Source organism: Chiloscyllium plagiosum, unplaced genomic scaffold (genome assembly GCF_037043375.1).
Source record: "Chiloscyllium plagiosum isolate Xiang-an unplaced genomic scaffold, Cpla_swu_hap1 HiC_scaffold_11, whole genome shotgun sequence".
Taxonomy (NCBI): domain Eukaryota; kingdom Metazoa; phylum Chordata; class Chondrichthyes; order Orectolobiformes; family Hemiscylliidae; genus Chiloscyllium; species Chiloscyllium plagiosum.
In genome coordinates this window covers 57,125,786-57,138,844 of record NW_028270149.1, presented here as the reverse complement: position 1 = coordinate 57,138,844, position 13,059 = coordinate 57,125,786, and the positions used below count along the sequence as shown (strand labels likewise).

The following is a 13,059-nucleotide window of genomic DNA, read 5'->3' as shown; positions in this document are numbered from 1 at the left end:
CACAAGTATCTTTATAGTAGAATCATGGGATAAATGGCCACATTTTTATGATGCAGTAGAATATTGGAATTGTGGTCCTGCTGTTCTGAAACAATAGCCACTGGAATCCCTGAAGAATATAATAATAGAGGTGTTAGTCCTGCATCAGTATTTACGAACTACTTCATGCTAGTTACATACCTTTAATTAGTTAACATATAGCAGTCACCAAGAAAATGAAATAACCCCATTAAACATTGATCCATGAAACGTAACATTTGCAAGTTTGAATTTTCTTTTTTGCATACTTTTTTTGTAAATTCCTGGCGTACATAAAGTGAATTAAATGATTACAAAGTTTGTTTGGAATATAACGCCGTGAACGGCACAATACAGTTTTGGAAAAGTGTCACTTAGATCTAGGGCTGCAAACTATTTCTTTAGGGTTAGATGTAGAAAGATTTTCACCTTTTCATGCAAAAAAAAGCCATATTCTTGTTAATGTGAAATATAGCTGGCTTGTATGTGTATGGCGAGACTTGGGTAACTGGACTTTGGTGTGAAAGGTGGATGGTGAAGGGGGATGAACTGTGGCCTGTTTGTTTCTTTATTTGATTGGGGAAGAACCGTCAAACTGCTCTAATACTCAGTCCTACCTCTATATAAGAGAATGTCTATTTGAGACAGTCTGGCTGACGGCCTGCATTCCTTAGGATAAAGATTTTGTGCCTTTTTGTGTTGGCATTTAAGCCTCCCAGCGCTGATCTCCTCGCTGTTGGGCTCCTGGGAGCAAGCTCTGCATAGTTTGTAGGAGAGACAGCTGTACCTCGGTCGGTGTTCCTCCTCTGCGTTAGGCGAGTTTTAAATGAAAATTCTATTTGTAAATTCTCTAAAATATATCTTGGAAGCTTGAAGTAAAATCTAGGGTTAAAACGTATCTATCACTATTTCCATTTTTAAAAATGTTATATTTGTTTGGCTGAAACTTGAACGATGTGAAACAGAACGGGAGTGGTGTTCAAAGGACAATATGATTAAAGTCCTTGCTGATTTAAAATTGTTTTTAAGTGCACACTAGTACGTGGAGTGATATTTCAGTGATGAATTATTGCTGATCGAGTCACAGCGTTGCAAGATGAAAAGCAACAGAACCAGTGATGAGCAATTTCCTTGGAGATATCCGCAAAGGGATACTTACATAATCCCTGATCAGTAAAAGATAGTTAACAAAACAACTTATTTCAAAAGGTGAAAATAGCCGCTGAAGAGATGGTTTTCCAAAACACAGAACAGTTTGAGTCTCTCGGATCCTAATTCTTTGGGGAGTTGGTCAGAAAATCGAGATGAAAGTATGGGCTAAGCGAACGGAATCACGCTCATGCCAAATCGTGTATGTCTTTGGCCAAGCAATTCAGGGGCTTTGTTAACCCAGTGACCTCTCACTCAGTGTGAGAGTGAACTGGAGTCCCTCCTCTGTACCCTGATGTCATATGTTGGCGGATGATTCAGAAGCATGGTTAGGAGCGGACAAGGGCTGTGAAATGTTTCTTACAACAGTCATTCAGACATCTGCAGAACCAAATCATACCGCTTGATGACGGCTTTGATTCACCACCCCAGTTCTCCGTCCGCAAACCGGATACAGCGCGGTGAGATATACACTGCTGTAAATCACAAACAGATTCATTGTAAGTCTTGGACGTAATTAGTAGCCGGGTCTCAGTCATTAATATGAGAAGTCGAAAGCTTTATTCAACAAAAGGTTAAAAATTTCAGTGTAAGGGAGAAAGCATTTTATGAATTAAGCTAAAAATCACGCAACACCAGGTTATAGTCCAACAGGTTTAATTGGAAGCACTAGCTTTCGGAGCGCTGCTCCTTCTTCAGGTGATTGTCGCCGCTCCGAAAGCTAGTGTACTTCCAAATAAACCTGTTGGACTATAACCTGGTGTTGTGTGATTTTTAACTTTGTACACCCCAATCCAACACCGACATCTCCAAGTTATGAATTAAGCGAACGGGAGGCCGAGTTGATGTCCCATTCAGAATACACTAACAGGTGGAAGTCCTCGTTCTGGTACACAATCTGGTAAACATCTTCCTATCTCCGCTGCCGACCCCTCAACCTCCCCGACTCTCAGGTTATATCAGCTTTGAAAGTGTCAGTAATGGCTTTGAAATGCATGGGAAATACTAGTCCGCTTTATTCAAGTGTCTGTCTTTTGCCCGAGTTCAGTAAAATCACAAAATAGCACGCCATCTGCCCCGTTTGAAACGTTTTTTAAAAGTATATATGGGCACGGAGATCTTGGAGGTGTTTCCGAGCGGAAGCTCAGGGCAGGACATCAAACAGTTCGGGGTAGATATGACCATCGCCTCCACGGAAAGGTTGAGCCGAGCCAGCTGACTGTGCCCGCCACAGATTGGGTGATTCGCCTTACAAATAGTAACTCGCCCTCACCAATGGCCCACCACCGGATGCGGAGAAACCTTTGGGACGGCAAATAGCCTATTCAGTTTCACGTGGATGACGCCATTTAGCCATTAGCTGTAACCGGGCAAATCCCTGTACACAGAGGAGAGAGAGAGAGGGAACTGTGTGTTTGTGTGTGGTGCATTTTCCTGATGCTTCCTGTTCCCCACCCCCCCTCCACCCGCCCCCCCATCCCCTCCCACAGCAGACTCTGCCTTCATGCATCGGAGTAACTAGCAGCAGAGCTGCGGCACTGGCGAAGGGGATGTTTGGTCGAGAGCCCCTCTTTCCAGCGCGTCAGTGAGCGCTGACAGCCCCAGGATCCGGCGCCCTTCACTCCCGGAGCTTGTCATTGACCGGGGCAGCGTGGCTGGAGTCGGAGCGCAGCCGGCAAGGTGTCTATCCAATCTGACTGGCAGCAAAGCCAAGGAGCAGCTCACATTGCCGGCGAGGTGAGCACTCCATACGCCAGGATAGGACATGACCTGCTGTAATCTGTGCATATTGTCCAAATGTATACACACCAGCTGTATGCACTCGCCTCTAGAAGCATGTGGCAGACTGGAGTCGGATATCTTATACAGACAGGGGTTAACGCTGTTTTCAGGCAATTGCAGAGATCTTTCCGATCAATGATCACTTCTCCCTCAACACAGGGGACTGCATTAAACTAGACTTGGCTGCAGCATCCTGTTACTTGTGTGAAGGGGAGGGAGGGAGGGAAGAGATAATATTTAATATCGATCAAATGCCTGAGTAGCCTCATTTTAATGTAACTGTGAGTGAGTAGCCGGCTCCAGTCATATCCATTAAAGAATCTGTACAGAGGCGAAAGGCAGTGTGTAAACTTCACTGATAGTACAGGACAACTCTTCAGTGTTATGGTAAATGTTCAACTCTAACTGAGGGAGAAAGGCCGGGTGATTTTTTTTCTCTCTGAAATAACATTTATTGGTTGTCCCCGTTTGCAGTTGTATTTGTATGTTTGTGTTTACAATTTTACTTGGGATTAACCTTGTCACCTATAATGTAAATGACATGTTAATCCCCACACCGAACTCGGGCTGGGATGAGTAAACATGTTCTGTTAAATGCTGCTGGACTCCCGATCGGATTTGCAGAGGGGGCTTGGCGAATGTGACCCCAGTACATGTGCTCTCCTATTAGTTGTCTGGTGTGTGTGTGTGTGAACGGGGAGACTACTCAGTCCCTGGCGCTGTCTAATAGCCCTGCTACAGTATTTGAGTTTCGCATGTAGTATCCATTTCAAGGCAGCTTGCTGTATCGGATTCGGCACATCCGGAATTGCAAACTCCCTGCTATTCAATAGGGAAGGAAGAGTGCTGCTCCACCGGGTCCCACCGCCCGGCCACACTCGAACTCCGCATCACTACACTCTTGCCTGACTCCCGAAGCGGAGATCCCCTTCAATTTAAACAAAGACAGATGCTGCAAATGTTCAGTTAGGTGAGGCTGAATCTCCGGTTTGGGAATTACCATGATTTCAACTCGCTTTGAAAACACAGCAGTTCTGGAAGACGTGATGAGGATATTTCTTTCGAGGTGCTCTTGTTGATTTTTTAAAAAAAGATTATAATTCGGATTGCTCCGGATTACGATGGCTCTAGGATGGCTGGGACTGATATTTTCGATTCATTAGGTTAGGTCTTTCGCTGAGCGGGTGCTAAGAGCGGTCTCACCGCTGTTGTCTCACTGACACTGGGATTCGCCCCGGCTCCCAATGCGTCCGTTAGGAAGTATTCCCTGGGGCTGGAAGCTCTGGCCTGGGATACGAGGTACCACCCGGCAGTGGAAGGGCCTGAAATCTCCGGGTTTTCATCTCTCATCGAAAGCAATTATCGACTGGGTAAAAGTGACCATGCTTCAGCTGAAATTTGCCAAAGAGCTTTCAGCGCCCCCTTCACCGGGAATGGGAGCACGGGGTGGGCTGGGGGGTCCCTATCACTGGGGGTCACATTGCTCCCGATCAACGCAAGTTGGGAGCATCCGCACCTCCCTGTGCCAAGATGCCAGGCTGATGCCAATCTTCACCAGTCCCAGCTCCATCCATTGACAAACCAGCATCGTCCCCAAGGTTAAACCCCGGGGCTGGTCCAACTGGGGATGGCAGTGGGCGTGATAACCGGGACCCGATCCCAGCCGGCCCCGGCCTGAGTCTCTCTGAAATACTGGCGATGTTTTCATTCTGTTGAAAGGGTGGCTGGGCACGGATTTTTGAGCAGCAGTGTTTGGGCTGCGGGGTGTTGGGTTGTAGTGCTGGGTACCAGGGTACGAATCCTCATCCCCGTCCCTTAGGATGAGGCTGGAGGGGGGAGGGGGTTACCAGGAAGGTTGGGGTATGGGCTGGTCCAGGGAGCTGCTCCTCCTGAAGGAGGCCCCTCTGGGATGGGTGGGGGTTAGTGTTGCAGCAGTAAGTACCTCGCTGACCTCTTTCTCTCTGTCTCTGTCTCTGTGTATGTGTGTGTGCTGTCCCCACCCCAGGTCTGACCAATGTGCACTCAGCCCCCGGGCCTGCAGCGACCACATTCAGATGGAGACTCCCGCAGCGCTCGCATCGCCCCTCTCCCTCCAGCTCGCTCACGACAGGGGGCGGCAGCGGTTTGACCCTGACCCCGGCGAGCTGCAGCACGGCCCGGTGCTCTCCATCGACCAGATCCGGGCCATCCGAGCCAACAACGACTACGTGGAGCGTCCGGTGCTCAGCGGCCCGAGGAGCAGTCCCGGCGGCTCGGCCCACAAGTGGGAACGGCCTGGCGAGGCGAGCCTGAGCGGGGTGGCGGATCGCCGGGCCTCGGGGCCCCAGCAGCAGCTGAGCCGCTCCACCAGCACGGTCAGCTCGGCGTCCCGCAGCAGCAGCACCTCGGAGCAGAGGCTGCTGCTCAGCCTGACCTCGTCTCCTTCGGGCCAGGGGATTATCCGGGCGCAGCCCAAGGCTGACCTGAAAGCCGAGCTGAAGAAGGCTCCCGGCGGTCAGGACTGCAGCCAACACTCGCTGCGGTGTGAGCAGTGCGGCAAGTGTAAGTGCAGCGAGTGCACGGCTCCCAGGACTCTGCCTTCGTGCTGGCTCTGTGAGCAGAGGTGCCTTTGCTCTTTGCAGAGCGCCCTGGAGTACGGCACGTGTGTGTGCTGTGTGAAGGGCCTCTTCTATCACTGCTCCAGCGACGACGAGGACAACTGTGCGGACAACCCGTGCTCCTGCAGCCAAGGCCACTGCTGTGCCCGCTGGACCGCCATGGGTTTCATCTCCATGCTCATGCCGTGCCTGTGGTGCTACCTGCCGGCTAAAGGCAGCCTCCGCCTCTGCCAGGGATGTTACGACGGCGTCAAGCGGCCGGGCTGCCGGTGCAGGAACTCCAACACCGTGTGCAGGAAGTTTTCTAACGCGCCTTGCCCGAAAACCATCGAGAAGCCTTTATGACCAGGACGCTCTTGCTAACTCCGCGACCGGTGTTAAATAAACCCTGTGGAAGTTCAGAAGGCACATTCTCTTCAAAACAAACAAACAAACAAAAAGCTTTCTGAGAGAGAATCCGAGACCAGCCCAGGACATGGACAGGATGATGATGTGGGTCCTTGGGGTGGGGGAGAGGGGACTGGGGCCGAGGATGGCTGCTCAACCCTCGGCTGGATGTTTGGATAGATCCCTTCCTGAAAAGCGAAACAAAAGCCACACCTCTACCTGGAGTCTACAGGGGGGAAAGGAACGATCAACCCTCTTCATGTTACGCACCTTCTTGTGGGATCTTCCTTGTGTTCCTTATCTAAACCCAGTGAGTTCCTCTGCCGGCCAATTCTTTTGATTCCGTTTGTAAACTGCCTGACCAGAGAGCGCTTGGATAAATCCACCTCCCAGCGCACACTCCCCTAAGCAGGCCACACAGTGAGGATACTTCACCTGAGGAACTGAGGCTGGGAGCGACTGGGACTAACCTATACCGCTAACCCCCACCTCTGCCCTCACCCCAACTCCTCCAGCACTGCCAGCGTGGGGACTGGGGAGCAGCCAATGGCCACTCAGCTCACGGGAAAACCATGCAGTCTGCCCTTCACCATAGACGTATTCAATATTTATTGCTTGGCTTGGAAATGTGATATCGTCCACTGGAAATATATTCTCCTCCTCAATCACAAACATCGTTATTATTTGCATATTTACATATTCGCGTAGTTTAGTTGTAGACACACGTTTGAAACCGTTTTGATGGTTTGGCTGCGGGGTTCAGAGGGTTCCTGAAGGTTGCGCGCAGTGCAGATGTGATGTTGGTGAATCACTGGCTGTGTTCAGATAAGGAGAACTCGTTTTCGGATGTGTATGAGCTACACATGTCTTGGAAACTGAGCATTCGATGTGTTTCTCTGCAATGGTTCTGAGGGCAGGGGCGATTACTGAAGCTGACCTCACTCAGAAACTGCTGGGCAGGCATGTTTATTGATGCCTTGAAAAGCAGCGTTGCACAATGCCAATGTGATAGTGAGAAAGGTATCCTTCCCCACCTCCCCCCGCCACCCCCCCAACACTCTCTCTCACACACACACACACACGTGTGTTTCAGCAACATTGCTAAAACTTTGTTTTAATGCGCAGCTCCAGGCACAATAGCACCTCCTACGCTGAATGAATGAAACCATTCGCCATGCGCTGCTGAACACTCATCCAATATTTTCTCAATGGTAGTGGCCTCTCTGTTGCACAATGCGCTGCCTTGTCTGTCTGGAGTTGGCTTGCAGGCGGGAAGTGAGCGTTTGGTAACTGCTCTTAGGGGCGTCAAGGTAGATAGAGCTCCCCGGTCCCGTTTTAAAACCGAATCAGTGTAACTAACGTCGTTGAGTCAGAACATGCTTCTCTCCACTCTCTGTGGAGCTACGCTGCGGAATACGCAGGCACCCGCAGTAAATGAGGATCAGTTCTAAAGTTCTATTAAAAAAATTTTAACACTCCGTTCATAAACTTAATTCTAACATTATCATTGATAAACTGTACACGTTACATGAAATTCCGTTTTGAGAATATCTCTATTGAGCCCCATTCCATGTGACTAATAATGCAGAACAATTGTACCTCGAATGATCAATTATTTTCTCTTCAGGATTCAATGGAGCCTGAAAAATCAGAACTCCTAGAAGGTTGAAGCTGATCACGGGAGGTATACTATGTTCTATATGGGCTATTACCGTTGGAAACCTGAAGGATGCATTCTTTAATTGAACACCTTTAAACTTATTCTTTAAGTCGATTCTGTTGTCAATTGAGATGTGCATCCACTTAATCCCATTGTCAGTTGCGTTCTGAAGGAGTTTGCTAGCCCCCATCCCTTAACTACTGTGTGTGGACTCGATTCCTCTTAAGGGAAAAGTGCTGAAATCCTTTTCAAGCCTGCCTGTTAACTGAATTACCCGATTCTCTTCAAGAACAGCCTAAACGTGTGCAATCTCAAGGAATCTGCCGTGGCATTGCTGCACAGTGCCTTCAGTAACCTTTCCTCCCCTCACCATAGCGTGCGACGCAACGCAGTCTCTGAAGTTCAAGTCCTCTGGCTGACCGTTGCATACACAAATTTGCAGAAAGCGACCTCCTGTCAGATTAGGTCTTGGAATTGCTCGAGGGGGCTATTTTGTCCTTGACTACGTATGTGGTTCTTCACACTGGTTAATGTAGACTGGCAGTTAAATGAAGCAAAGACCTTATAGTTTCAGATGTCCCCTGGGATGGCCTGGCCTTTTACTGTGTGTGTGTGTGGTAAGGTGGGTTTAAATTCCATCCTGCTCTCCCTGCAGGACCTTGCATCAAAACGGTTTCTTGAATTATATATTTATATTTTTAAGCATGAGAATTCTTGGACCAATCCTGAGCCTCCATGTAAACCTGAAACTAGTACAGTAATTCATAATACAAACTGGCCCATATTCAGTACGATAACAAGAGGGGCCGCTTTCCTTTAGTATTACTGCCCTGTGATTACATTGTGGATGGCAGCTGATGGTTTTCCTAAAAGTTGTTTGGCAACCCGCGAGGAGACAAGCTGCTGGACTGGTTTGTTTGACATTATGCAATGAAGTGGACGAGCCTTTTCCCTGGTCTCTCTCTCTCTTAACAATCATTACGTGAAACAGGGGTTGAAATCGGATGGAATAAGCCATGTAGAATCTGCCTGAGGATCCCAGAGAGAGAGAAAAAAGAACACCTTTTGAACTATAATGCAGTGACACTTTATTGCCTGAATGTTTATGGAGCACCTATCGGATCATCAGTTCAGCGTACAATCGGGACCTTGATACAGTTTGAGGACGAATCACTGGGCCTTCTTGGAGAGTTCTGACCCGACGTTGCATTCACAGGCATTTTCTTGCTTTCTTTGGGCTGTGAAAATAGCAAGAGCCTGCTTCCTTGTTAGAGTTACTTTGATATATTTTTGTATATACCACAATAATACTGTGAATGGTGCCATATGAAGGAAGGACTCCGGTTATTGGTACATTGTGCATTCAGGTGAATGTCCGACTCCCTCTCCCGCTAACATCGGGCTGTATTACCCAATATACAAATTCCAATTATTGCATTGCTTAGGTACAATTGGCATCCTGTATATCAATCAAAAAAACGTTACTGATTCTTTTTCTATTTTTGCCAATATGTTGATTAGTCTAAATATTTATTTGGAGTTTTATTTTATAAAATATTTATTTAAACACAACACCCTTTAGAGATGGAAACTGTTTGTACAGAACTTGCTGCAAAAATGTAAGGGTGGCACTACAGAGCTGAATAAAGTATAAAATAGAAATATATTAATTTTGAAATTAAATTGCTTTGTTAAGTTTTATTCTGTGGCTTTTCCTGGAAGGAAACGTTTTGTCTTTGAACACCATTTGCAATGTTTGTCTTTCTTTGGGAAGCAGTAATGATTTCAGAACACTATGGGTTCAGTATCACAGAGGCTAGCGAGTTGCAGTGGAGAGTCCCAGAGCTTATACACAGACGAACATTGAATATGAAACGTGGCTGATGGCCTTTACTTTTTTCAGAACACCAGGTTCACAAACTGGGAAATGCAACTGAATTAAAAGAATGGATGTTTATACTGAGTAGATTGACATATATAAAGATTAAACTGACCATTTATTAAACCTTTATTTCGAGAGTTAGGGTGAAGGGGAATCTGCGGGACATGAAAATGAGTGCCCATCACATTTATCATCCTTGCAGCAAGAGTGGGGAGCTTTGCACTTGAACTGCAAAAGTTCTTTCTGGTGATGAGGCTCTCAATTGTAAATTTCAGCCAGTGATGAGCAAATGGAAATGTTAAGCTAGTGAGTGATTCATGCCTGATGGCTTTCCTCTGATTTTGCTGATCTCATGCTTTTCACTGTTGGAGGTTGGGGCTGTGGGAGATTGTTAACATAAGTATGGTGGGTTACTGTCGTGCATCCTGTAGATGATGCATGCAGCAGTCATAGGATGTCGTTGGTGAAGGAGTCACCATGGAGTTCAGTTCCGAAGCAATGAATCATGACTTGGTCAACCTACCAATATCTGTAATTAAAAAGCCATTTCGGGGGACATCTTCTGACCTAGCTAAGTGCATTATTTGGGTTATTTTTCTTTTGTTGATTTTTTGATTATAATTGAGGGTAAGCAAATGAAAATGGATTTAATATTATAGTGCATGCACATCAGCTGCTATGCTGATACACATAGCTTTACCACAATATCAGCACTCATGATTGTCCACTGTCTGACTTCGAGTAGGAGTGAGCAAACATTTCTACCATGTAAATATTGGGAAGACATAAGCCATTGTCTTTGGACCCAATGCAAATGTCACTCCCTAATCACCACCTCTTTCCCTCTCCATGACAGCTATGTGAGGTTGAACCAGACTTTCAGTAACTTGTTGTCACAGTGAGCTTTCAGCCATATGTCCATGTGTCATTAATTATTTCCATACCAGATTATCATCTGACTTTGCTCCTGTCTCTGTTCATCTGTTGCTGAGTCTCTCACTGATGTGATTGTTACTGCTATACTTTATTATCCTAATACACTCTTGACTTTATCCTCTATAAACCTGAGGAAACCAAAACAATGCTGCCAATGCTCTAACTTACATGAGATCCTGTTTAACTATCATCCCTTTGCTCGGTGACCTACATTGGTTCCTGGATAAGTAGCATTTCTGTTTTAAAATTCTCATTCTTGTTTCTAAATCCCTAATGGCCTTGCCCATTTCTCTATCTTATATTTGTATATTCTAGCCCCAATCCTCTAAAAGAACTCTGTGCTGTTCTAATTATGGTCCTCTTGAGCACGCCCAGTTTTAATTGCTCTACTATTGATGGCTGTGCCTTCAGCTGTCAAGGCAAGTGTAACTCCAGAATGCCCTCCCTAAATATTTGCACAATTCTACCTCACGTTCACCTTAAGCTACGTCTTTAAACTTCAATAAGCACAAAGTGCTGGAGAAATTCAGCAGTTCTGGCAGCAACTGTGGAGAGAGAAACAGCTAATATTTTTGGTCCAGGGTAACTCTTCTTAAGAACTTACCACTTTGACCAAAGTTTTGGTTTTCTTCCTTGGTACAATATCTCATTCTGTGGCTCACTGCTGCATTAATTTCAGAATACCATGTGAAGTGCCTTGGGATATTATACTGCGTTATAAGAGCTATATAAATGCAAGTTGGCATGCATTGAATCTAATAATAATATTAAGGTCACACATTAGAAATTGAAAAGATACTGCTTTACAATAATATTTTAGGTTGGAGTTTAGCAATTCTTAGCAAGCAACATTTCATGCTGCTGGAATGGTGGAAAAGCTGTAAAAAATCATCCAAAGATTATTTTCATCCCAATCTGTTAACAGAATGGTGGGGGGATCGAGGAAATGTCTAACATTGAATCGCTGATGTTGATTATTCAATTAAAATTAAAATGGCACCAGTACAAAAATAACTTTAGATATCAGTAATTTTTAAAAAATATGCCCTGAACTCTGTGCTTCTGCCAAAAATTTCCATATCACATGAAATTGTTTGTTTGGAATTGCAAGTTTCAATGTAGGTCACCATTAATTTTATGTTGTGCATCTCAGATCAGAGAATTGGTTTGAAAAGGCACAAAACTCCTGAAGTTTCACAATATTAGAAATGATGTTAGGAAAGAATGTTATCTGACAATGTCATTACATTTTCTTTCTGAACATTTGTAAGATTTGGATTTCTTGATCTTGTCCAAAGAACAATTTAACATTGTATTTGGCATTCTATCCTCACCCTTCTGTGACCAACACTAATGTCATGATCTTGGGTTAACTATAGTGTCAACTCTGGGTTGATGACCAGTTGCCAATTAGAAAGAAGCAGTGGATTTTTCTAAGTCCTCAGTTAGTTCCCATAATACTTCTGAGGTAAGTGAGCATGTAACTGCCCAACCAGTATACACTCAAGCAAGCTCAGATTAGTTGGGAAACAATATTTGCCTTCCATTTGTTTAAAATCCCTGATTCTTGCAGATCAATAATAAATAGATGTTGTAGCTACATTAAAATGTCTGGGAATTAAACAAAATTTTAACTTCATTAAAATAAAAAAAAATTCAGAATGTTGCTAACATGTATGAACTCAAGCATAAAACTTTTGTGGACACCTTCATCCTGTGTTAGAGAAATAATTCAATGTCTATATCTCGATTGAGGTTCTCTTGTCAAATTGTAATAGTAACTCCAAGGCATCAGATATGAACTTGTAACTGACTTCAGCCAAGCACTCGGCCTGTTGGCAAGGTAAATAATGAGCAATACGAACATAAGTTTACCTTTGAATACCCTGTAAAACAATGGTGCCAGAGATTAAGAACAGACGATTGAGGGAATCATGCTTTTTATTTCCATTTCTTACCATGTTACATAGGAACTACTCCAAATTGATGGCTGATATGACCTGACTCAGCAGGCTTTTTTTGTGCCATTGGTTAGGTGTTGGAAAGAGCTTTTTGGGGCAGGAGTAATTTTATAGTGAGAGAGAGTGATGTAGATAAAGTAGAGAGAATAAAAAGCACCTTCAGATTTTTCAATGTTACTAAACAAACCTTATTTACACAATAAGTTCTTTAGTAAAAGTTTGTGAAAATGTTGTTTGTGCTGACAACTGTTGATCTCGTAGAGGAATCAGGTAAAGGATCAAATTTTTGGCCAAAGCTGTGCCATTGTTCCAAAGATAAATAAAGGGGAAATTTATGTTCCAAACTCTGTGTAATTTTCCTGTGTAGTCTCCTTATCTTGAAATGGGCAAGGGATGCTAACAGTGCTGAAATGACTTAAATAAGTGTTAACTTTCACATGTGAATGAATATTGTAAATTATTTGCCTGGAAAGGTGTCACAACTAAAACAATTAATGCCTTCATGTGATATCCACAGATGTCTACTGTCTAACAACAATATGTTATCAATTAGGATTGGAAATTGCCTTTTAGCATAGGCAGGCTGTCACCAAATTGTAGCAATCTTTTGACACCCTGAATAAGATCCCTTTACTCAGCAGAGAGAATGTATTAAACCTTAACAATTCCATTTGGCAAAATTCCGCA

General features: G+C 44.8%; 1 protein-coding gene across 3 annotated transcripts; it reads left to right on the top strand.

The window, feature by feature from the left end:
- The first annotated feature begins 1,650 nt into the window (after positions 1-1,650).
- LOC122557190 (protein sprouty homolog 2) lies at positions 1,651-9,276 on the top strand. Of its 3 annotated transcripts, XM_043704603.2 has the most exons (3): positions 1,651-1,667; positions 2,658-2,904; positions 4,955-9,276. In XM_043704603.2, exon 3 carries the CDS (start codon positions 5,004-5,006, stop codon positions 5,889-5,891), a length of 888 nt encoding a protein of 295 aa, XP_043560538.2. In that variant the 5' UTR covers positions 1,651-1,667; positions 2,658-2,904; positions 4,955-5,003; the 3' UTR covers positions 5,892-9,276. The 3 variants fall into 3 exon arrangements, with proteins under 3 accessions (XP_043560538.2, XP_043560541.2, XP_043560535.2); XM_043704606.2 differs by lacking the exons at positions 1,651-1,667; positions 2,658-2,904 and adding an exon at positions 2,911-3,919; XM_043704600.2 differs by lacking the exons at positions 1,651-1,667; positions 2,658-2,904 and adding an exon at positions 2,911-4,015.
- The last annotated feature ends 3,783 nt before the right edge of the window (positions 9,277-13,059 follow it).